Genomic DNA, 26,331 nt, shown 5'->3' on the forward strand with positions numbered 1-26,331 from the left:
GTCTTTCCTGCATCCATATTGGTAAGAATATCATTAATCATGGCCATTAATTCTGATAATCAGGCTATAGCTGTCTCAGTTAGCTACTGAGACACACATGGGGAGCAACTGCTTGCCCTGGGATTTGTAGTATGGAGTGTTGCCACGATTGGGTTTCTGCCAATTATTTGTGACCTAGCTTGGCCACTGTTTGAAAAACAGAATACAGGGCTAGATGGACCATTGGTCTGACCCAGTATGGCTACTCTTATGTTATGTTCTTATGGCTATGCTAAGGCAAACTGGCAGTAAAGATGAGGGATCCAAGTTAGGCTTCTTCCAACCTTGGACATACAACAGACTCTTTCCATAGGGCCAGTATTATACCAAGATACAAATTGTAATTAATCAGCTCTAGTAAGCGCTCAATAAGATAAGATAAAGAGTCCCACACTAACCGTGAGGAACAGGATCCACGGGGAAGCAGCAATGTTCATGTTTGTGAATACATTTTTCAGTCCAACAGATAGGAGAAGCTAGAAAAGGAGCTCATGACTGAAGTTGAAATCTGTGAGGTAGAAATACATTATGAGCTTAAAAGCACTGAAGATGGCAGAATAGATGTCACTGAGATGGAATTTTGCATGTCTAAAATTTTTCTTTGGTAGAAAAGTGGCAAAATACAGGTACATTCAAAAGAGCACCACAAAGGAAGAACAGAAGCTGTTGAACTGACCAAGATAGCTATCTTAGAAGAAATCCGAAGGCAAAAGCCACCTGACTGTGTGGAACACTCCTCAAAAGAAGAAACAGAAAAGAGGAGCCATGGCATGTAGGTAGTGACCACACATGACTAAAAAGCTAAGGAAACATTCTCCATGTTGGCATGAGATGGAGTCATACTTGCTCAGAGATTATTCTCAAATTATCAAAAATAGAATGATGCTCTACATGTTCAAACTTTTGTTCTTCACATATAGAATATACACAACATAAGAACAAAAATTAATAAAACAGCACATACAATTTAACATGCAACAAGATCAAGAGTTTTCTCCTCCTTTGAACCCGATCTCACAGAGTTGTTATCCCATATGTTTATGTTTATTCAGACTTGATGAATCATCTTTTTAGCAAATAAATCAAAGCAATTTACAAAATAATTAAAAACACAAGAAAAAGGAAAAGAATGCCAAAAAAATATACAGGAAAGAAACAGTCACAACAAGAACAATTTAAAATACAGCTGAATAACTACTGCATATTCCATCTGCGCAGTAACCAGCTAATTGATGATATCCACTCAAAAGACCCCCCCAATTACCTTCTGCTGTGGTATTTTATTTTTTTATGTAAATTTTGATTTTTGTAGTATCTGTTTTTGAAGATATTAATTTAAATACAATTACACATTGTGCTTGCATGAGTCAGTTAAGGTATCCTCACCTAAATGCTCTTTATAATGAGTCTTGCACATGGATCAGCATTACTGCCTCCACATTTAATCAGTTCAAATTCAACCTAAAATAGCAGGGACTTTTGTACGTAGGTTGCTTAGAGGCCAGCACCAAACAAATGACAATGAGATGTATCCTAAATCATGCACATTTGAAAACTCAGCTATTTCATAGCAGCTGTCAGTAAGATTTTCAGATACTTCAAGCTTATTTTAGAGGCTCTTATGTGGCATCACCACAATATTAAATATGGAATATTTGAAGAGGTTGATACCCTTAAATAAAAATATTTAATTTATAGATTAGTCCAGATATAAGCAGGGTCTAAGGGGAGAGAGCGCTAAACACTCAAGAATTTCAAGCATCTGGCATTCAAACCAAGCACTCCTTTAGTGTTATTTCACATTCATGTACAAAACAAGCAACAGTTTTAATCTTTTATTATAAGCTTCTTAAATAAATATACATGGCTTTCTCTTCACATTAGAGCAAATTAAAAACAGGTGTAAATATATATATCAGTAAAGGTTACAAAAAGTTAGTACAGAGTAAACTAATTTGTTTGAACCCAATTATGCAGAAACATTCAAATTCAGAAAATATATATATAAAAAAGGAATAGACCAAAATATAGATATGGCATCCGAGACATTATTGTGGGAGAAAAATTCCCTAAACTTAAACATACAAGTTGCACTGCAGGACCAGATGGAGAGGAATTAACATTGCACAATGTATTTAAGACACTGCTTTTGCTCATGTTGATTGATCACATTATCAGTTTCAGATACAATCACTTTATGTACAACATTTGGACATTTTCACACTTTCCATGACCTTAACAGACCTGAAGACAGCACCAGCGACACTTATGGAAATTTCAACCCTTTAATGACTAGTCAGACACTTCACCTATTTTGGTTATAACGGTGAACAGTGTAGAGCAGTGGTTTCTGAACCGTAGGTCAGGATCCCAACCTCCATTTTAACTTGTCCATAATGGCAATTAGCAGGGGGCATGTGAGTCAGTGAATATTCACAGGGCCTGCCTCATCCTGTGTGGGTTTCCAAACCGGAAAGCCAAGCAGAACATTGGGTCTGTAAGCGCACTCTGACACAGAGAGCCGTGTACGGACTGCTGCCATCTTTATGCTTTGAATAGAGGGGCCACCAACAGATGTATGTAATTTTGTATCATTTGGAATCACGTGACTTTTTCAAAGTTAAAATGGGGTTCTACTAGATAAAAGTATGGAACCCAGCTGGTTCGTCATAGATTCCATCTACTCTGTTTTATTTAAAAAACAGTATATTTTAAAAAAACTAATTCAAGATTATGATTGCTGATCTCTCTGATCACTGGTGCTTTCCCAAACACAGTAACGTGTGGCTGAAATTTTCATTGCAAACATGGCATATACAACATTTTTTGGCAGGTTATATTACCTATATGCCATGACCATACATTAGTATATTCCTAGCAACAATTCCATAACTGCACAAGCAACAGTTTGTGTTCAAACAAATTAGACTATACTTTTTCACAGCATAGGAACTACAAAATTTAAGGTCTGCACAATATATCCATGTTGACTTTGTCAAATCCAGAATTAATACCACAACAGTCCATATCCTAAGGAAACTCTTATTTGGCTGCTGTAAGCTTAGAAAAAAGTCCATACAACTTAACAGCCAAACTGGATATGCCTATAAAAAAAAAAAGGCACGATTCCAACAACAATAATCAGCAAAGCACAATTAATGGCAAAACTGGTTACATAATTAACCCCTCACTGCTGAGAACACATTAAGTGCTTCTTGCTTGCATCTTGGTGATGAAAATGGCAACAATATACGGCTGAAAAGGCAACTCCCCTTTTATCTTCCCCAAAGTGCAAGCTACTCTTTACAGGATAGTACATTTTTTTTAAAACTCAACATTAAGAAATTAATCAAATTCTGTTCTCATTACAAAATAATGGGATATTATAGCTCATGCGATAATATGAAATATTTAATAGACAGATAAATTATTCAATAATATATATGTATATACATCTACCTTTGTAAGCTGGGCCAGAGAAATAGATGAAGAGTCATCAATCTGTTTACAAAAAATTAAATAGAAACATTCAAGCTTTAGGGGGAAACAGTAAGAATTACTCAGCTCCTAGGTTTTGAAATAGTTTTCTTTCCCATAGAAATGGCAGTAGTGAGGTGGAAGGATGAACTGTATGAGCTGAACTAGGTGATCCAAAAAATGAACAGGAACGGACCTGTCCCTCCCAAAAACCACCTGGAATGAGCAGTCAGACTACTGCCAATAGTGATTAATATTCATAAATATGGAGACAGCTGAAAAAAATGCTTACTGAAATACTCAAGTCTAAGACCTTGTATATGTATTTTTTTGTTTTAATAGAAAGTATATGGAGTAAATGAATGAGAGAAGAGAATACTCCTGGACCCAGCAGTGTGCAGAGCCATGCAAGACACCTATGTTTAATTCTCGGTTCTGGCTTTCACTGGCAGGGGCAATGGCTAGGTCAAATGAGGGGAATAAAAACTGAAGGGGGAGGAAAGGGTATCCAAAGCTGAAGGAGAAATCTACTAGGCTGAAAATGTACATGTTCTAGTGGAGAAAGCAGTTTATTGGTTCAGAGATAAACACATGGTCCTTCCAAGAAGCAGGAAATCCTTATAGACATTGTAGACCTTATACTCTACTTTACTCACTAGGACATACATTTTCAACTAGCAATGGCTGTAAATATTGCAACCTATAATAATACAATTAAAACTTGATCCACTCTGGTCCAGCAGCATTTTCTTGATTGTGAGTGTGCAATGGAGGATGGGCAGGGAATAAGAACCATTTTCTATCCACACTCAAAATCAAGAAAAACCTGAAAGCTAGCTCCATACTTAGCAAAATGATGTGGCTCAGGAGAATCAGGTTTAAGTCCTTTCCGGCTTGGGAGTTTCTTGAGGAGTGACAGTATAGTTCCAAGCACAAGTGGAACAGATATGCATTACACAACAAACCACATGCTGATGTAAGGGCACTACTGAGGAATTCAGTCTAAGATTTCTCCTCCAGTCCTTGGGTCAGAGAGGGAATCCACTATAGGCAGGTCTTAATGGGAATAGAACAGGTAGGGTTAACGGGAGAAAAATGGGTAAAAAGTTTTAAAAAGTCACATCTCATTCAGTAATGCCCAGATCACAGGTTTTTTTAGTTGATAAAGACCAACTTCTTTTTTTCCTTTTTTAGAAAATGCATCCTCTCTTGATATAACCTATAAACTTAGAAAATTAAAATACAATAGCAGGTGGTAATTAAATGCCTAGAAATATCCAATATTGAACACAAGCCCCAAACATGATGTTGGAAATAGTATTCTCCTCAAAAAAAAATTCAACTGCATAAGCCATTTACAACTGTTTAGACACTAACACTAATTTCCTGATCTCCCCCAGAACCCATCAGACTAAAGGCTTAATTATCAAAAGATTCTCAGAGAAAGCATATAAATTAGGTTGTAAAAAGCTGCATAATACCAAATAAAGACACCCACTAGAAAAAAAATTCTCACAAAAATTGCCAGATTAGGACTCCCATGAAACTATCTTGCTGGGGTTTAGGATTAAGTACCTTTTCCAAATCAAAATCTTGAACTGAATGTTAGAATGGTGGTAGTTGCTGAATTCTGCTAATTTCAATACAGCCGAAATATGATGCCCAGTTTATTCCTGTATGTGAAACATGTGGCTCTAGTCTGTCTCCATGTTCTAAATAAGCACCCTCAGAACGGTATGTACACGAATGTAACCTGCCTTGAGCTTGGATCTGGCTAAGGCAAATAACGTGTCTTAAATCCAAATTCAGCATTACAGAACCCCTAATAAGGTCAATTAAGTAGCAAAGAAATTATAGACGTCTGCAAACGTCTGGATACTCAGACTTACACAAACAGATGCCTGCAATACACTTCTCCAATACAAATGGCATCACTGGTGAGGTCCTAATATTTACAAAATGTCTTCACATATGGATGATGTTGTCAAAGGAAAAATTAATTCTTACCTGATAATTTTCTTTCCATTAGTCCCAACAGGTCAATCCAGAGACTTGTGGGTTGTGTCCTTCTACCAGCAGGTGGAGATAGAGAGAACCTCCGAGGTTTGCTATATGTGGACCTGTGCAGCCAGATGAACCTCAGTATGAACGACACCAAAGCAGTGGAATGTAAACAATAGAAAACTCTCCTGACATTGTCAGACCAATTGCCCAACATACTTCTACCACTTCTATATTTATTTTATTGCCCAACATACTTCCACCACTTCTATATTTATTTTATTATCAAACGAAGGAACATTCAGAACAATGGAACCCGGAAAAAAAAAACCTAACAAAACTGCAGACAGTAAACCCGGGGAGGGGGGGGCCTCTGGATTGATCTGTTGGGACTAATGAAAAGAAAATTATAAGGTAAGAATTAATTTTTCCTTCCATGGCGTCCCACAGATCACTCCAGAGACTTGTGGGATGTACCCAAGGAGTCCTCAAGTAGGGCAGTCCAACCTGGCAGAAATCACCGATGAGCCAAACACCACATCTTGATGAGCTGCCACATCCACCTGATGATGAGTGAATGTATGGACCGAAGCCCATGTAGCTGCCCTGCAGATATCTTCCAGAGAAACCAAACGAGACTCTGTATAGGAGGAAGCTTGAGCTTGCGTAGAATGAGCACGAACTTGCAAAGGAGCTTGCTTGCCCAATGCCACGTATGCCGAAGAGAAGGCCTCCACAACCAATAGGCTATGGTGTCCTTGGACGCCACATGACCCTTCTTACTGCCTCCAAAAAGGATGAAGAGATGGTCAGAAAGACAAAATTCATTCACCTCCAAATACCTGAGAAGAGCCCGTCTCGCGTCGAGGCAGCAAAGAGCCCGGAACTGCTCAGGGTAAATGCACGGAGTGCTCCAAGTGGAAACGAGAAACCACCTTGGGTAAAAACGAAGGAACTGTCCTAATCGATACCTCCGCCTCCATAAAACTCAGGAAGGGGTCTCTGCAAGAAAGGGCCTGCAACTCTGAAATTCTCAGAGCGGAAGTAATGGCTACTAGGAAAATCGCCTTCAAGGTGAGATCCTTAATCGTAATCCCCGATAAGGGTTCGAAAGGAGGACGCTGAAGTGCTTTGAGAACTAGATTAAAGTTCCAGGATGGCAGAACTGGCACATGAGGGTGCAAACGATTTACGCCCCTCAAGAAACAAACCACATCCGGGTGGGAGGCGATGGACGCCCCCTGAAGCCGGCCTCTAAAGCATGCCAAAGCTGCCACCTGCACCTTAAGAGAACTCAATGAGCGTGATTTTGTACAGCCTCCTGAAGAAACGCGAGGATAACCGATACTGAAGCCGAAGCCGCACACCATGAATTGAAGGTACGCCACGTCCTAGCATAAGCTATCGAGGTGGATCTTTTCCAAGCCTACTGCATCTTAGCGATAACCACGTACATATACCCTTTTCTTCTCAACCTCGCCCTTTCAAGGCCCAAGCCGTAAGACCAAAGGGGGAGGGATCTTCCAATTGTGACTGGCCCCTGCAGCAAGAGACCATCCTGCGCCGGTAGCAGAAAAGGACGATTGAACAGAAGCCTGATCACATCTGCGTACCAGGGTCATCTGGGCCAATCCGGGGCTACTAGGATCACTCGACCGGGATGACTGGCAATGCGAGTCAGTAACCTGCCCACCATTGGCCATGGGGGAAGACATAGAGCAGGCCCCTGGGCCAAGGTTGAAGAAGGGCATCGATGCCTTCTGAGCCCAGCTCTCATCCCTTGCTGAAGAAATGGGGAACATTTGCATTGAATGCGGTGGCCATTAAGTCCATCTCTGGCATCCCCCAACGGGCAGTTATCTGATCGAAGGCCAGAGGGGACAGCGTCCTCTCCCCCAGCTCCAACTGGTGGCGACTGAGAAAGTCCGCTTGCACATTCTGTGACCCCGCTATATGAGCCGATCAAGAGAGAGAGATGAATATCTGCCTACGGCAGGTCAGAACCACCTCGCGCGCAAGGGTACACTCCTGGTGCCCCCGACGGTTTACGTAGGCGACCGCCATCGCATTGTCCGAAAGAACTCGAACTGGGCAACCGTGGAGAAGAGACAGAAACACCCGAAGGGCCAGACGAATCGCCCATAACTCCAAGCCGTTGGCGCCTCCGTCGAAGTCCAAACGCCCTGGGCCGTCTGTTGCAGGCAATGAGCCCCCCAGCCAGATAGTGACACATTTGTGGTCACTATCTTCCAGTCCGGGGTTGCCAGAGGAATGCCCGACACCAGATTCTTTTGAATGAGCCACCAGTGCATGATTGTGTGAAGACGGACCGAACATGGCACCCGAACCTCGTAATCCTACGAGAGCAGAGACCAACGGCTCAGAAGGTGGCACTGGAGGGGGCGAGTGTGAGCTCTGGCCCACTTTACCACGTCCAAGGTGGAGGCCATGGAACCTAGAACTTGTACATAGTCCCAAGCCCGCGGGTTCGGAGTTTGAAACAGCACTCGCAACTGAGCCTATAACCGCTGTGCTCGAGCTGAAGGAAGAGAAACCATCCCTGCTCGGGTATCGAAGCACATCCCCAAGTATTCCAGCATTTGGGAAGGTGTTAGGCTGCACTTTGGGAAGTTGATCACCTAACCAAGTGACTGAAACAACCCAACTAGTTTGTTGGTTGCCTGACGACTCTCCTCAAAAGAAGAAGCCCGCACAAGCCAGTCGTCAAGATAGGGATGGATCTGAATCCCTTCCTTCCTGAGATAGGCCGCCAATACTACCAGGACCTTGGAAAGGTCCGAGGCACTGTGGCTAGGCCAAAAGGCATCGCTTTGAATTGAAAATGACGACCGAGCACTGCAAAGCGAAGAAAGCGCCTGTGGGGAGGCCAGATTGGAATTTATTTATACCCCACCCACATTTTCCCACCTATTTGCAGGCTCTATGTGGCTTACATAGTACCGTAGAGGCCGTTGCCAATTCGGTTGATGATAAAGTTATATTGTGGTAAGATGAGGAGGTGTGGACCAGGGATCAAGGGGACGAAGGAAGTGAAGATTATAAATTGTCCAGTATGATCATTAGTTATGCTGTGTTGCTGGGTGCTGGGATTTACGCTGAATAGGTGGGATAGGCCTTTTTGAAGAGGTGAGTTTTGAGTGATTTCCTGAAGTTTAAGTGGTCATGGATTGTTCTCACAGCATTTGGGAATGTGTAAATAGGCCTCTGAGATCGAGAGAGGTCAAAAATTCCCCTGGCTGTACCGCTGCAATCACCGATCGGAGGGTTTCCATGCAGAAAAGCCGAACCCGTAAGGACCTTTTGGCGCACTTGAGATCTAAGACGGGTCGCCAAGAACTGCCCTTTTTTGGCACCACAAAATAAATGGAGTATCGACCGCACCCTCTTTCTGCTGGGGGTACAGGCTGGACGGCATCCAGCCGTTGTAAGTTGAGGAGGGTGTGTCGAATGGCCCGCACTTTGGCAGGCATTTGCAAGGAGATTGCAGAAAACAGTCTATTATCGGACGAGCCAATTCTAACTTCTAGCCGTCTCTGATAACCTCCAAGACCCATTCGTCGGATGTTACCCTGGTCCACTCCACCAGGAATAGGAACAGTCTGCCCCCAATAAGCGGCTGGATATGGACCAGGGCCCTATCATTGGGCGGACCTGGCTGTGGGCTGGTTTCTGTTACCGGAAAGGAAGGCTCGCCTGTCACCTCGAAAGGGCTGAGGCCTCTGAGAAGACCTTGCTCTCTGAAAAGAGGCCCTGCAACCTGGACGGTAACGCCGTGTATCCCTAAACTTAGGTCTAGGTCCCGCCGGTCGTATAAACTTGGACCTGTCCTCCGGTAGGCGCTGGCCCTTAGAGTCACCGAGGTCCTTCACAATCTGTTCTAAGTCTGTCCCAAACAAAAGCTTTCCCCTAAGGAAGCCTTGCCAAACGTGACTTAAGAGGCCACGTCTGCAGCCCAATGCCGCAACCACAGCCAGCGATGAGCGGTGACTGCTAGGGAAACCTCCATCGCCGAAGCCCTCAAAAGATCATAAAGAAGATCCGCAAGGAAGGCTAAACCGGACTCCAAGGCCGGCAACAGCCACGAGGTCTTCCAGAGAGGATGTTTTCTGTACCCACGATAAGCATGCCCGTGCCGCATCGGAGCCACAAACTGAGGCCTGTAGGGAAAGAGCTGCTACTTCAGCTTCAAGCAAGTCTCCAACTTATGATCCGTGGTCTAGTCTCTTTCATAGGGTTTAAATCCCACTTCCTTACAATCAAAAAGCATACCCATAATAGAGCTTTACGTTTTGAAAAAACATATCTGAGTATACAAACTTTAAACCAACTGCAACCAAAGCATAAATGAACTTAGCTTATGGTGTAGGTGGGCTTAGTAACCCCACTTCAACTGCACATTTCTTTCAACGGGGCCCATAACTTTTCACTCACTTCAGGGCTTCATCAGGAACTACCAGTTCAATCAAGATGGGGATATTAATTTCCTGCTGTTAAAGCTTCACTTAGGTGCAATCGTTGCCATTTCCTAAGTGAAGCTTTAACAGCTTTAACTAAGCCACCTACACCATAAGCTAAGTTCATTTATGCTTTGGTTGCAGTTGGTTTAAAGTTTGTATACTCGGATATGTTTTTTCAAAACATAAAGCTCTATTATGGGCATGCTTTTTGATTGCATTTTCAAAACGCAAAGCTCTATTACGGGCATGCTTTTTGATTGTAAGGAAGTGGGATTTAAACCCTATGAAAGAGACTAGACCACGGACATAAAAAATCTTATATAGATATAAATGTTCTGTTGGTCAGACCTTGGTAAACACCTTGGTTTCTGAGGGTTTTCACGTTTTTCCATTATTGGTTACTCACACAACTCTTTGGGATTGTGATTTGCTGTTAATCAGTCAAAACCTCAAAAGCCCTATCAGGGAGGCAAGCTCTTCCCTGCGAAAAAGGCAGGCAGCCGTCGGATCATCCCCCTCCTCAGAGGGCAGGGTGATCTCATCTGCCAAATCCAAAGATTCTGAGGGAGAGCCCGGAGACAAAACCGGACCATCTGTGTCAGATAGCTCCTCGGGTTCCAAAATCTCCACCCGGGGATGTTTTGGTGGGACAGACTAAGAGGCTGCAGCAACAGAAGTTTGCTGAGGAAGAGACAGGGCTGCCTGAAGAGAAGCTCCTGACTTCTTCAAAAGAAAGGCATTGTGCATTAATAAAACAAAATCCGTGGAAAAAGGAACTGCAAGGGACTCCCCTACTCCCTGTACATCGCTTTTCTCCATCGGAGCTTGTGCCACAGAAGTGCACTGCGCCTCTTGTCTATCAACCGCCACGTGCGGAGGTTGCGCCTGAGAGGAAAAACCGCCAAAACTATCCCCTGCGTTTCCGACTCTCCGGACGCCTGGGCAGAATCCCCATTGCGCTGAACACCCTCTGCGGGCTGACGGCGGCAGGACTCACACTCCCCCGATGCTGCTCTCCGGTCCCCACACCGGTAGCAGCGCTTAGCCGCCTCAGAAGGCACTGACATGCTCCACAAACGCCTGCCCCAAAACTGACTCGGCAGAACGTCTAGTTCCTCCATATGATTAAACAAAAACAAAGTCTCTTACCTTTTTTTTTTTAGTCAGGAGAGAAAGGAAACACCCGATCAGGCCAACAGCCCCGGGCGACGGAGGAAAGGTAGGGGGAGACTGGGAGGGACCTGGCACCACCAGGTGTACACCACAAGCTGCAAACAGCCACTCAACCCCTGTCTGTACTAAACTAGGCCCAAAGGACACCAGTAGCCAGATCAAACCACAGCTGCAGAGATGTCCCTCCACCTGCTAGATAGAGAGAATACTGAGGTTCAGCTGGCTACACAGGTCCACATATAGCAAAACCTTGGAGGTTCTATCTATCTCCACCTGCTGGTAGACGGACACAACCCACAAGTAACTGGACTTCTGAAAAAAAGCTCAACAGAGTTCCGCACTCCAAAACAAAGCTAAGTTGAGCTTTTTTTCAGAAGTCCAATTACAGCCTTGTCAGATTGTTAGACTGTTTGATTACGAAGCTCCTGTTGGGTATGCAAGATCAAGCATAGACATACCTCTGGTATTCGTAGAGAAAATATAAATATAAAAAACAAAATAGATAAAATAATAACTAAGGAGGATGGTAGGGTAAGTCGATGATTATAATAGTCGCGAAACAGGGGCAGACAAGAAATTGCAACCGCACCCCAGCGACGTATGAGACTTCCCTACTTAAAGTAATACTATGCTGATTGTATACGTTTATGAGTTCTACTGAGTTTTGTGAGGTATACATACCAAGTTACAGAAGAAGAGTGCCATTGCTAGCAGTTAGTATATCTCTACAATAGAAGCAGTGCATGGGGTGGGGGGTGGGGGGGTGCTGCTGAGCCCTAGCACTTTTGGGATAACCCCTACCAACTTCACCTTGAATACGTTATCCATTACCCTAACCAGGAAACACCACACCCTCAAAAACAATCATAGTAAATTGCTTTTTACAAAGCTTCCTTCTTGGGCACAAGTAAATACAAACCACAAAGTGTATATACAGTGAGTGCAACATAACACCCCGCCTCCCTGAGAGACTAGGAATTGACTTTAGAGGAGTATGACAGCAAAGCATGCCCTTAAATACATGCTAGCCTGTTAGGTTTCAGGATATCCATCAATGCTTAGGAGTTATCAAATTATGGGGGGTCTTTTACCAAACGCCGAGATGCCCATAGGAATACAATAGGTGTCTCACCATTTAGCTTTAGTTTATTTGTAATTATTTACATTTTTATATTTTACTATCTGTTTGGTCATTGTTCTATTGTGTAGGCTGTGTTCTACCTCACTCAGAATTGTAGCTGATGCAAGTTAGAACATTTTAATTTAAGAGAACAAAAATTAAATTACTTCTGGCTTAGTGCCTTTTTTTAAACTTCTGTTTTGGCATAAAGTTTTAGTTTGCTGCATTGAATATAAATAGTTTATTGTATTAGAAATAAACTTCAAAGGTTAGATGTGTTAAAAAAATCAGAACAAAGACAAACTAACAGTATTAAATGAGGATAAACATGCTTAAGCCAGTTCCTTGTAAGTGTGATTCCAAATTTAGAATATAAACCATCATGGGAAGGAACTTAACTGTATCTGGATCTGTAACTCACTTGGAGCTTAGTTTGACCCCAGTGGAGGAGTGGCCTAGTGGGTAGGGTGGTAGACTCTGGTCCTGGGGAACTGAGTTCGATTCCCACTTCAGGCACAGGCAGCTCCTTGTGACTCTGGGCAAGTCACTTAACCCTCCATTGCCCCATGTAAGTCGCATTGAGCCTGCCATGAGTGGGAAAGCGCAGGGTACAAATGTAACAAAAAAAATGTAAAATCCAAACCCTCCACCTAAATGAGTTTTACACAGCAGGATGGTGCAGTTTTTGCCCATTTAATGGGGGATCATCTGGACTGCTGTCTTCAGGTTTTCAGTAGCAAAACAATAATGGAGATCAAGAACCAAAGGGACTTTATTGCCAGTGCCAACAGCATATACAAAACGATCCGACACGGGCACGTTTCGGCACAAACATTGCCTGCATCAAGGGTCTACAAGCTCTATAAAAACAAAAGTAAGAATATAAAAATACAATATAAACTAAGCACATACATTAAAATCATGAATGAATAATAAAAGATATCTAATAAATCTTAAGTATCAGTGACATAACCAGATACAACAATGAAAAGCAAATACTGTATATATAAAAAATGTTGCTAAAAAAAAAAAAAGAGGAGTAGGATGATCTGGTTCCTTCAATAACCCTGGGAGACGTATGTAGTAACAAAGTCTTTATTATTGGTCATCAAATGACTCGACACAGCAGCCGTGTTTCGGCGCTTGTGCGCCTGCTTCAGGAGTCTAAAAAAAAAACATACAATAGTCATGCAACAATCATATATAAAGAAACCATGTATAAAGAAATCATAAAAACCTGAATCATAGGTAACATGTATATCAAAGACAAAATTAAGATAAAAATTACAGAATAAAAAATATTACGTAATAAGATATATTAAAAAGATAGCAAAAATGAAAATAATAATTAAACAAATGATGCATTTCAAAAGACCTATTACCTATATTAATATTGTAACATTTGAAATCAAACATATCAAAACATGTAAAAACATTAAACGACTGAAAATGGCCCACTGCATATAGGGCTGCATATAAATCTTTTACAAACACATTTGAAGGATTTTCATTATCATATAATTATTATTATTTGTATAAATGTGCTCTAGACTGATAGCCACTGACCTTGTGATGTTCCAAGAAGATTTAGGAGAAAAACAAAGTAGGGCATAGGAGATATCCATCCTTATCCTTGTTTATATATATTTTTTTGTTTTCACCTTAAGGGCTGTTGTGATGGTTACTGTTGGTACACATAATATTCTCTACTGAGCCTTTTATAGCACCAAACGTGCATAATGCTATGATGTTAAATTTTGGTTTTAATGTTTTTTTAGACGGTTACTGTAGCAGTTTGCAGCTTACAAATTGCGATACTGTTCTTCCTGATTTCCTAGATACATATTTTCAGAACGGAGGCAGGGAATCGGTATCGCTATTTAGACCAGTAGTAAACCACAACATCTTCCCAAGAAACATTTAATCTCATATTTAGAGAAAAGATCCTTTGTTGTGTGATACTGAATTTTATTGCGATAGTGATTTTTGTCTTCTCGTCTGGAGTCCATCCCGTTTTTTTAGATCGGTAGGGTTGTCTGTTCACTCTTTACATTTCACCAACTGCAATATTTGCCTGTTTTCCATTTTTTTACTTTATCACTTTTTTATTTTATAAGAATTTTAGAATCTCCATTACACTTGTACAATAAGAATATTTTGTAAATATTCTATAAATGAGTTTGTTATTCCTGAGGTACATATACATATTTATACATATATGTATGTTTTTTTAGTTATTTCTGAGGGACATATACATATTTATATAATTTTTCTCTCTACATTTCAAAAGTGTCACCCATACATCTATGCTGTTCTCTTTATAGGATTGTGAAATCCCATTATTTTGTCATACAAGAAAATTTGTTTTTCTCCTAAATCTTCTTGGAACATCACAAGGTTAGTGGCTATCAGTCTAGAGCACATTTATACAAATAATAATTATATGACAATGAAAATCTTTCAAACGTGATTGTAAAAGGTTTATATGCAGCCCTATATGCAGTGGGCCATTTTCAAAGTCATTTAATGTTTTTACATGTTTCGATATGTTTGATTTTAAATGTTACAATATTAATATAGATAATAGGTCTTTTGAAATGCATCATTTGTTAATTATTTTAATTTTCATTGTTGCTATCTTATCAATATATCTTATTACATAATATTTTTTATTCTGTAATTTTTCTTAATTTTGTCTGATACACGTTACCTACGATTCAGGTTTTCATATGATTTCTTTATACATGGTTTTTTTTTATATATGATTGTTGCATGACTATTGCATGTTTTTTTAGATTCCTGAAGCAGGCACAGAAGCGCCGAAACACGGCAGCTGTGTCGAGTCATTTGATGACCAATAATAAAGACTTTGTTACTATATACGTCTCCCCGGGTTACTGAAGGAGCCAGATCCTCCTCCTCTTTTTGCTGTACTACTGTAACATAGGTTTTGAGGGTTCCTCCACCTTCGGTGGTCACTCATCATAGCTCAAAAAAATAGAACCATATGTACTATTCACAAATTCATATAATACATCAGAGAATGAAGTCCCTTAAAGGGATGCAAAACTACTAAAACGTTTGATGTAAAAAACCTACTTCAAGGGTCTAAAGAATGAAGAACACTAATGTGACTTTCATACCTCAAAACAAACATTTCATAGATAGTACAGGTACAATAGATCAAGAAAAAGGAAGAAATACAGCTGAAACTGAACAGTATATAAAAAGCACAAGGCAAGATGTAAATATATGGGTCACAAGATAAAATAATTATATTCTTTATCAGGTGCATAAAAACGGCATACCTCACAGTGGTTGTATTTCTGACAATGTACACTGGTCAAGTCCTCAATTAATTGGCCACTAGGGTACTGGAAGAATAGGAAAAGTCACGAACAGAAGAAAAAAAGCGGACAAACTAAAGGAAGAAAGGCAGGGGGGATAAAATAAGAAAAAGGGGAAAAAAAGGGCAGGAAAAAAGGAGAGAGAGGAGAATAGGAAAGTACAACCACTGTGAGATACACTTTTTATATATACATGCTATTCACTTTCAAATAGTTTTGTATCTGGTTATGTGTCACTGATATTTAAGGTTTATTAGATATCTCTGATTATTCATTCCATTATTTTATGTGCTTAGTTTCATATTTTTATATTTATTATTATTTTTATAGAGTGGGTAGACCCTTGATGCAATGTTTTTGCAGAAATGCGGCCGAGTCAGGCTGTTTTGTATATGCTGTTAACCCTGGCAATAAAGTCGTTTTGGTTCCTCAAGTGACTCTTGATCTCCACTATTGTTCTGTTAGTGTAGACCTCGGTCGTGGAATTTTTTTCCTTCTTTATGCGAGTCTTCAGATTTTGCCATACATTGCTCTCTCAATGTTCACAAGCCCCCTGGTACATCTTCCCCATTGCAAAAGTATTCCCACAACCTAATACTGCCACAAAGATGCTTTACTATAGAGATAGTGTTAACAAGCAGATGAACTGGGTTTTTTTTTTGTTTCAATATGTATGGTATAAAAAAAAAAGTTACACTTTTGATGCCATTGAACTACAAAACCACCTCCCACATGTGCAATGGCCCCTAAGTGTCTCTGTGCAAACTCTAGGAAATGTCATATAGTTTCGCTTCAGCAGTGGCCTCCTTCTTGCCACCCACCCTACAGGCCATGTCCATGGAATAATCTTAAAACTGAACAGTCAATATTTTATTCAGCCTCAGCCAGAGACCTCTAGTTTTTTTTTCAAGTACTTTAGGCCCCACAGTGACCTTCTTCAGCAGTTTCTCCATGGCTACAGACTGTGGCAGGATGGCCTGACAGAAATAGCGTATTGATGGTGCCAAACTGGTTCAATTTTACAACAAAGACCTGATAGAATGTCCAAAGGCTATACTGAGCACCTGACAATACACCCAAATAACAAAAATGTAATTATTCAAAAGAGACAGATCAGGGGAAGCTGGTCTTTGAACACTGTTGGCAAGTTAAGAACTTTGTTTCAAAATCACACGAAAGAAATGGCTTGAGTCTTAATCCTGATCAGCTCAACTACTGTGCCTACACAAGGTGTGTGTGTGTGTGTGTGGGGGGGGGGGGGGGGGGGTATTTAACTTACTAAGGCGCTTTTAAACAACTTCTAGTACTGGAGCTAATTTGGGTTTGCTTCGACAGAGCATGAAGGCATGTCAAGAATTGTTTATTTTTTTATTTCTAGAACTGCCCTATAATGTTGAAGTATGCTTTGCATATCAATGGAAACAACTTTTTCTTGAATTTTAGTTTTTTTTTGACAGAAAGTGAAAAATATAAGTTTTCAAACACTATATATTTGCAAATGGAGAGATGACACATGCAAATACTATGCATATTCACAGAGGATATCCTAAAGGCCTGACTGGTTAAGGGGGAACCTGCCAACCTTCTGTGGCTTCTAGTGCAGCTGGATATAAAACTGTGTAATATAGAAATAGGTTTTTGAGCACCTTCTTTTCTTTGATTACTAAGTACAGCCTGAATGCACTACAGTCGCCCGACATAGCACAGCACCTGCCAACATCAACCAACTGCAAGCTTTGGGATTTCATGCCTTAACCGGCTTCTAGACACCTGCTTTCAACAAGGCATATCGGATTACTACTTCCTCTGCTGGTTAAAAGATTTCATGCTAAACTTACATTCATACAAACGAGTATTATAAGCTATAACGCCAATCATTCTCATCAACAAATAAGTACACCATGAAAAAGTTAATCAAGACTATTATACTTAAATGTTATCTGACCTTCATAAATCTGACAGATCCCCCTTGATGATGTCATTGTCAGCTCTAAGTTGTTTAGTCTAAAGAAAACCTTTTTGGTAAGAGAATTTTTGAAAATCGAGAACTCTGCCTTTGTTTTATGCATTGTTTTCCATATTATCTGGATGTTTCACTTATCCAACAACGGGTCGGTAACGTTTTGGTCAGATAATTGAGACTGTACTGTATGTGATGCCTATCTAAAAACCTATTTCTTTCTCCCTAATATATTAGAAGACATGACTATTTTCTCTTTTCCTGTACTTTACAAAGAATTGTATTTCTTTCCTGCTTTTTTAGAATTACTATAAACTGCTGTGATGATATTTCAAATGGCATTTTAAAACCTAAACTGTAAAAGCCCTGGACTTCATGGTAGATACCCTAAGCTTTCTTCTTCAATTTATCTGTCCTATATTGTATATATTGTACATTCTTCTCCCTCCTCGTTTTTTCTACTTTACCCGTGTACTCCCATAGCTACATATTCAAAATTTACTGTAAGCCACTTAGCTGAACTTTTGACAAGTGATATCAAGATTACAATAAATTTGAAACTTGAGGGCAAACATTTACCTGTAACTAAGTTGTAAAACTATTTTAACTAATAGCATCAAACCCTTCCCAGTTAACATTTTTTGTATTATTCCAGTTTCAAATCTTGGACAGAAAAAGAGTAGGGTTAAATGGCTATTTCTCTCAATGGAAGAGGGTGAATAGTGAAGTGCCGCAGGGATCTGTACTGGGACTGGTGCTATTTAACATTTATAAATGATCTAGAAATTGGAGCAAGTGAGGTGATAATTTGCAAATGACTCAAAACTATTCAAGGTTGTGAAAACTCATGAAGGAAGACCCTAAGAAATTGGAAGGCGAGAGGAAGTGACATCAGCGAGCAGAGATGGCCGCTTAAAAGTGGTGCTCAGCTGAAGCTAGGGTCAAGTTGTGGTTTACCCCTCAATTTAAGCGGCGTTCGAACAAACATTACTAACGGGCGGAAGAGCGAGAGCATAGCGGTGCGGAAGCAACTTGCGAAATTCAAGTTCACCGTGGAGAACTCGGGGATAGGGAAAAGTGGTGGCGCGAGGAACAAAAATGGCGACCGGAGATACGGACTCAGAACCGGACCCCGAGGAGACTAGCGTCCCAGAAGAGGAATTGGGCAAAATGGATGTGGCTAGGTGGTTTAAAGACCTGAAGGCAGAAATGATAGCCACTAGAAGGAGTATTGAAACGGCGGTGGGAGAATTACATGAGGAGATGAAAGAGATTGGTAATCGCATGACGGAAACGGAGGAGAGGGTTGACAATATGGAGCTGGAAGTGCGGAGTTTACAGGCGGCGCTTAAAAAGGAGAAAACTCGATTAAGGTAGTCCAAGAACTGTGTGAATTTATTTTGGGCCCAGATGGTGGAGGAGAACAACAACAGAACTCGACCAAAATTAAAGTGGAGAGAGCACATCGGAGCCTAGGCCCACAGAGAGGGGGCCAGCCCAGAGATATCATTGCTTGCTTCTACGATTATAGGATTAAAGAAGTATGGAGAAAAGCTAGAACCAAGGGAGAATGTATCTGGAATAATTGCCAACCTAAGATTCCAGGATCTGGCTGGTAAGACATTACAGAAAAGAAGAGAGTTTAAAGAGGTTACACGGTATTTGCAAAAGGCTGGCTTGAGATATCGCTGGCTATTCCCATTTGGATTACAAATCACAGTAGGGGATAAGACTCAATCACCTGAGGAAGCCTGGACTGTGCTGAGGGATATGGGATGCTCGGACCTACCGAGCGAGGCTGATAAAAGGCAACCACAGAAGGAGGGATCGACCCCCAGAGAGCGATCTGGATGGCAAAGAGCGGGAAGAGACAAGAGAGGGTCACCGTCGAAGGTGACCTGATGTGGACATTGAAATGGTGAAAGGGTTGATTTCTGTAATTTATTAGTCTGAAAATGTTGCATGAAGGTGGTATTTGTGAGGGTAATATGAGGGATAATGTTCGAACAGGACAGTAAGATGGTAACTAAGGGGGATGGGGGATCACGGGAGGGATGGATTTCATGAGTGGACCTCTGGCGGGGGCGCACTTCCTCAGGGATGTAACTGGCTGGAAAGTATCAAGGCTGGTTGGAGGGGTTAACAGGGGGGGGGGGGAGAAAGGGGGGGAGGGGACGGTTGCGGGGGGGGGGGGCGGGTTGCAGATAGGGGTTTGGAATGTTAATGGTTTAAATAACCTAGGGAAATGGAAAACACACATAAGAAAGCGGGAAGAATCCTTAATTAAATATAAGGGGTTAGGAGAAAGCTGGCTACTGGCTGATATTAAGGAAAGTAAAACAGGGGGGTTGGCAATTTATGTTAAGGAACATTTGCAATTCAGGATGCAGGAGGTAATACAAGGAAGGGAGGGAATATGGTTGGGACTTAAGGGAATGTTAAAAAATAAAGCTATTACATTCATTAATGTATATGCACCTAATATAGGGCAGGGGGTCTTTTTTGAGTCGTTAAGATCTGACTTAGAACAGTTCGCCAGCAATGTCTGTTTGAGGACATTATGCAGGGGAACAGTGGACGACTCCTTAGGTGGCAAAGGATAGTCCAGGACCTCGAACATTTCAGCCCTGGGCTCATCCTCAGTAACCACTGGGAAGGGAATGGCCGTAGACATTTCCCGTACGAAAGGAAGAGAAAGACAGACTCTTGGGGAGAAAGCTTTCTCTCTGGCGAAGGAGTAGGGTCAGAAGGAAGACCACAAGACTCCTCATCAGAGAAATATCTTGGGTCTTCCTCTGCCTCCCACGAGGCCTCACCCTCGGTATCGGACACAAGCTCCCCGACTTCAGTCCGAATCCGGGCTCATCTTGACGCCGAGGAACTATGTCCTCGATGGCAGTGCCGAGAAGAAGACTCCCGCGCCGCCGGCGATGAAGCTCCCTCCAGCGACGTTGAGTCAACTTGGGTGGCAGCAGAAGCAGATGCCGCAAGCGGTATTGGCATCGCAGTCCTCACCACGGGCGGGGAGCCAACCGCCGCATCTCTCGATGGTACCTACGGCGCAAGCACCGGCGGTACCGGAACAGATGGTCGCAGCAGCCCTTCCAGGATCTCTGGAAGAATGGCTCTGAGGCGCTCGTCTAGAGTGTCTGTTGAGCAAGGCAGTGGGGCCGTTACAGGCGACGAAGTCAGAATCCGCCTGTGGCGAGGAGGCGTTACTGGGCTGTCTGGAGAAGAGCACATCGACACCTCCTGTATGGAGGGTGAGCGGTCCTCCCGGCGTCGATGCTTCACAGGTGCCAACTCCTTCGGCGCCCCGGAGCTCTCGGTACCGTGACGGGAAGGCGACTGATGACGGTGCTTCTTCGCCTTTGCTCGAAGCACGCCACCGGTACCTCCTGGTACCGACGAGGAAGACGTGGAATCCACACGTCTGCTCGGGGCTGGGTCCAAAAGAGGTCGGTCCCGGGGGGCCTGTACCGCAGGAGCCCTCGAGACAGGTGGAGACCCACTCGATGGCTCACTGCCAACAGCGTGGGAGGGTCTCTGGACAGCCACCACCTGCGCTCCTGACGTCGATGCACTCTCCGATGCCGACATCAATACCGTCAAAGACCTCGGTACCGTTGGCGCCGTCAACGTACCGGACGGGGCTCCGAACAAAAGGTTCCACTGAGCCAATCTCGTCACCTGGGTCCTCTTCTTCAGTTGAAGACACCAAGTGCAGGTGTCGGGGCAATGACCAGCCCTCAGACACTGAAGACACGAAACATGCTGATCAGTGAGCGAGATCATCTGGTTGCACTACGTGCACTTCTTGAAGCCGCTGGCAGGCTTCGAGGACGTGGGTGGAAAAATCGCGCTGATGCAAAAAAAAAAGAACAAAAAACGCAGCAAAACTGGGGAAAAACCCGTACGGGCGGCCAAAATGGCCGCTCACAACGACGAAAGGAAACTTACGGGGAAAAAACTAAAAAATACAGGAAAAGTAAACTTTTTTTAAAAAAAAACAAAAAACACGAGAACTCGCTCAGAAAAAGAATCCAAAGAGCGGCGAAAACGCGGCGAGGGCTCTCTCTGAGGCGCAGAACAACCGAAAACAGCTGTCCTGGGCCGCGGAAAATAAGAGACTGAGGAGCACGCTTGCGCTACAGGCGGGAAGACGGTCGCGCATGTGCACGCGAGGGCTAGCAAACTTTGTTGCTAGGAAGATCTCCGATCCTGAGGCTGCCGTCGGACGTCACCCATCAGTGAGAACAAGCAGCCTGCTTGTCCTCGGAGAATAATCTGAATCATAGTTACCTGATGCTAGAGTTCACCTTAGGGGTCACCACCCAAGAAAAAGATCTAGGTTTCATTGTAGACAATATGCTGAAATCTGCCCAGTATGTGGTGGTGGCGGCCAAAAAGCAAATAGGATGCTAGGAATTATTAAGAAAGGGATGGTAAATAAGACTGAGAATACTATAATGCCTCTATCATTCCATGGTGCGACCTTACCTCCAGTACTGTATTCAGTTCTGGTCACCCTATCTGAAAAAAGATCTAGCAGAATTAGAAAAGGTTCAAAGAAAAGCGACCAAAATGCCAAAGGGGATGGAACTCCTCTCATATGAGGAAAGGCTAAACAGGTTAAGGCTCTTCAGATTGGAAAAGAGACAGATGAGGCAAGATATGATTGAGGTCTACAAAATCCTGAGTGGTGTAGAATGAGAAAAAGTGAATCGGTTATTTACTCTTTCAACAAGTACAAAGACTAGGGGACACTCAATGAAGTTACGTGGAAATATTTTTAAAACAAATGGGAGGAAATATTTTTTTCACTCAGTTAATTAAGCAGCTCTGGAACTCTTTGCCGGAGGATGTAGTAACAGAGGTTTAAAAAAAGTTTGGACAAGTTCCTGGAGAAAAAGTCCATAACCTGCTATTCAGACTTCATATATATACCCGACCTTGATTTGTCCTTGCCATTATCAGGGCATAGACCGTAAAAGTCTGCCCAGCATGGTCCTTGTTCTAAAACTTCTGAAGCTGTCGTTGAAGCCCCTGAAGAGTTCCACTCCAGCCCATCCAAATCTATTCAGCCACGATCGGGGCACAGACCAGATAAGTCTGCCCAGTACTGTCTTTGCTTCCCAATTACCGGAGTTGCCACCTAATCTCCACTAAGCTTCTCTGGATCCATTCCTTCTAAACAGGATTCCACAGACATGGGGAAGCCACTGCTTGCCATGGAATTGGTAGAATGGAATGTTGCTTGGTGGAGATGACAACAGTAATGGAATTCAAATATGCATGGGATAAACACAAAGGAATCCTGTTTAGAAGGAATGGATCTATGGAATCTTAGTGGAGATTGGTTGGTGATGCCGGTAATTGGAGAGTAAAACAAATGCTGGGCGGACTTCTATGGTCTGCGCCCTGATTGTGGCTGAACAGATATGGATGGGCTGGGGTGTAAATTTTAAGGGGCTTCGATGTTAGCTTCAGAACTTAGTACAAGAACAGTGCTGGGTAGACTTCTACTGTCTGTGTCCTGAGAAAGGCAAGGACAAATCAAACTCAGATATACAAGTAATATCACATACCATGTAAAATGAGTTTGGGCAGACTGGATTGGCTGTGCAGGTCTTTATCTGCAGTCATTTACTATGTTACTATTTGGATATCTGCCAAGTACTTGTGACTTGGATTGGCCGCTGTTGGAACCAGGATACTGGGCTTAGATGGCCCACTGATGTGACCTAGTATGGTTATTGTTATGTAAGACACATACTAATGAGTAAAAGTAAATATAAACCTTTGTTCAACCAGCACAATTTTACACAAAAGCTTGAAATGTTTAGAAACCAAGTGAATATCGTGTTTCCAAATGAGAACATTAGCAGTTAAAAGAAAAGCCTACTTTTGGCAGAAAGGACAAACAAGGTGGCCATGAACACACAACCAACTACTGTGAAAATTAGTTAACTCCACTCTCATGTCAAGCAGGAAAGAACATGGACATGCACTAATAAGCATAACCTACTTCTTGGTGGTCAGTCAGATTTTTGGAGGGGGGGCAGATAATGCCCCCAAACACTTCAGGCTGTTATTAGAAAGGGGAGAGCCACATGGGCTCTAGCTCCATCTAAATTCTACTGTTTGTGATGCCCCTTTTTCTGGTCCTGCTCACCCCTTTTATACCTCCCTTCCTCTGGCACAGCAGCACAGATTTAAAAATAGTATCAAGCACCAGAGCATTCATGCTGCTGTGCTAATTAAAACCCTGCCATCACACCCCCTCTGACATCACTTCCTGTTGCAGTGCCTTCAGTGGAGTCCAACAAAAAACCCAAACACTTCCACAAATTCCAATAGAAAGCCAAAAACAGTGGGAATGAAAATAGATAAATCAGGATAAATGTGCACAAATCCTATTGAAGGTGGACTGAAATACACTCACGAACAGAGAAAAAGCACTTGATTGACCTAGAGATGGGAGTAACTAGTGAGGTAATTAAATTAGCTGATGACACAAAGTTATTCAAAGTCGTTAAATCGCAGGAGGATTGTGAAAAATTACAAGAGGACCTTACAAGACTGGGCGTCTAAATGGCAGATGACGTTTAATGTGAGCAAGTGCAAAGTGATGCATGTGAGAAAGAGGAACCCGAATTATAGCTATGTCATGCAAGGTTCCACGTTAGGAGTCACAGACCAAGAAAGGGATCTAGGTGTCGTCGATGATACGTTTAAACCTTCTGCTCAGTGTGCTGCTGCGGCTATGAAAGTAAATAGAATGTTAGGTATTATTAGGAAAGGAATGGAAAACAAAAATGAGGACGTTATAATGCCTTTGTATCGCTCCATGGTGCGACCACAACTCATTATTGTGTTCAATTCTGGTCGCCGATTCTCAAAAAAGATATAGTAACATTAGAAAAGGTACAGGGAAAGGTGACAAAAATGATAAAGGGAATGGGACGACTTCCCTATGAAGAAAGGCTGAAGCAGTTAGGGCTTTTCAGCTTGGAGAAAAGGCGGCTGAGGGGAGATATGATAGAGGTCTATAAAATAATGAGTGGAGTGGAACGGGTAGACGTGAAGTGTCTGTTTACGCTTTCCAAAAATACGTGGACTAGGGGGTATGCGATGAAGCTACAAAGTAGTAAATTTAAAACAAATTGGAGAAACCTTTTCTTCACTTAACGTGTAACTAAACTCTGGAATTTGTTGCCAGAGACTGTGGTAAAGGCAATTAGCTTAGCAGAGTTTCCTAAGGGAAAAGACCATAGACTATTATTAAATTGGACTTGGGGAAAATCCACTATTTCTGGGATAAGCAGCATAAAATGTTTTGTACTTTTTGGGGATCTTGCCAGGTGTTTGTGACCTGGATTGGCCACTGTTGGAAACAGGATGCTGGGCTTGATGGATTTTTGGTCCTTCCCAGTATGGCAATATGTATGTACTTATGAGATGGACCCAACACAGTCCATATTTTGGCTAACAAGGCTTCATCAGGAGTCCTATTCCATAACAAGCAAGTGATCCTCATTCAGTGATAGCACAATGTACAAAAAAGACCTATGGGGAGCCTGATCTATTCTCACCTCTCCCTTACTGGGGGACAAAGCCTGGGAACTATTAATTGATATTAGTGATCTAGGCAGTTGATGTACACATTATGGCGACCTGTTTGTCATGTTTTTAATGAGTTTGTATTGTATTTGATGTGTTTTGTTTTGCAATGTTTTATTATATATGCTTGATTTGTACACCGCTCTGGATAAGGTCGGTATATAAATGGTAATAAATGAAAATGAAATCTATTAAAACACTTAGGGGACCTTTTACTATAGATTAGCATGTTATCAGCAGTAGGGTCCATAGGAATAAAATGGGTCCTGTGGCAGATAACATGAACTAACTTTCAGTAAAAGACCCTCTTAGTAAGTCTAAACAATACAAAATATGTTATTTTACCGCCAAAGATGGTTTTATAAATATGCGATCCTGGGAATGTTTGCTGTTCCTGTCTCTTGCATTACAGAACCTTCCTTCCTGTTATTACTCATACTCGCAAAGACACTTTACATCAGGGCTCCCCCAAGCGAGTCTCGTTTTTGTCATTTAACATTATTCTCAAATCTAGGAAAAGAAACGCCCCTTATTTCCACGTATTAAGGTATTTTATCCGTCTCAAATACACAATTTTGCCATTATAAAATACCTTAATTCCTTTGAGAAAATCATGCTCACCTTGATATTAAGCTGTAAAGGCTCAATTTTAAACTACTGTATAAGAGTGGGAAAATCTATACTTGTAAATGAACCTACCCTTTCTAAGAAAAATATGACCAAACATCACACCGGGACTCAAGAGAGAAGTACTAGAAGAGAGAAACTCCTGCCTTAAAGCTATTGTGTAAAGGAAAAAAGAACTGAACACTCATTTTCAGTTACCTGTGTGTGATCGACTGGTAAACCCTTGACCTCAAAAAGCCCTCCTCCCTCCTCCATACAGGATTTAGCAGACCAGAGTACTACAATTACACTGCTTCACTTAGCTAAGAGCACCTTATACCTCGGTTCCAAGATAGACACCTGCATTTGTGTCACCTACTACAATTGTTCATGTATCTAATGCACTTATTTATCATCTAACCTTAAACCCCAAGGCAATGTACAAAAAAAGAAAATTTTGATTTACTAAGGCTTTCCTCCCAATTTTGTTTTCCAAAATACTCATCC

At 42.0% G+C, this 26,331-nt stretch overlaps 1 protein-coding gene across 1 annotated transcript in view; it reads right to left on the reverse strand.

The window, feature by feature from the left end:
• Positions 1 to 26,331, reverse strand: part of RBBP6 (RB binding protein 6, ubiquitin ligase) — a 135,800-nt gene that overhangs the window by 76,775 nt on the left and 32,694 nt on the right. Inside the window, exon 4 of the mRNA XM_030211248.1 lies at positions 3,499 to 3,540. Coding sequence (XP_030067108.1) covers positions 3,499 to 3,540 — 42 coding nt within the window. The remainder of the gene's footprint in view (positions 1 to 3,498; positions 3,541 to 26,331) is intronic.

This window comes from Microcaecilia unicolor, chromosome 8 (assembly GCF_901765095.1).
Source record: "Microcaecilia unicolor chromosome 8, aMicUni1.1, whole genome shotgun sequence".
NCBI classification, from domain to species: Eukaryota; Metazoa; Chordata; class Amphibia; order Gymnophiona; family Siphonopidae; genus Microcaecilia; species Microcaecilia unicolor.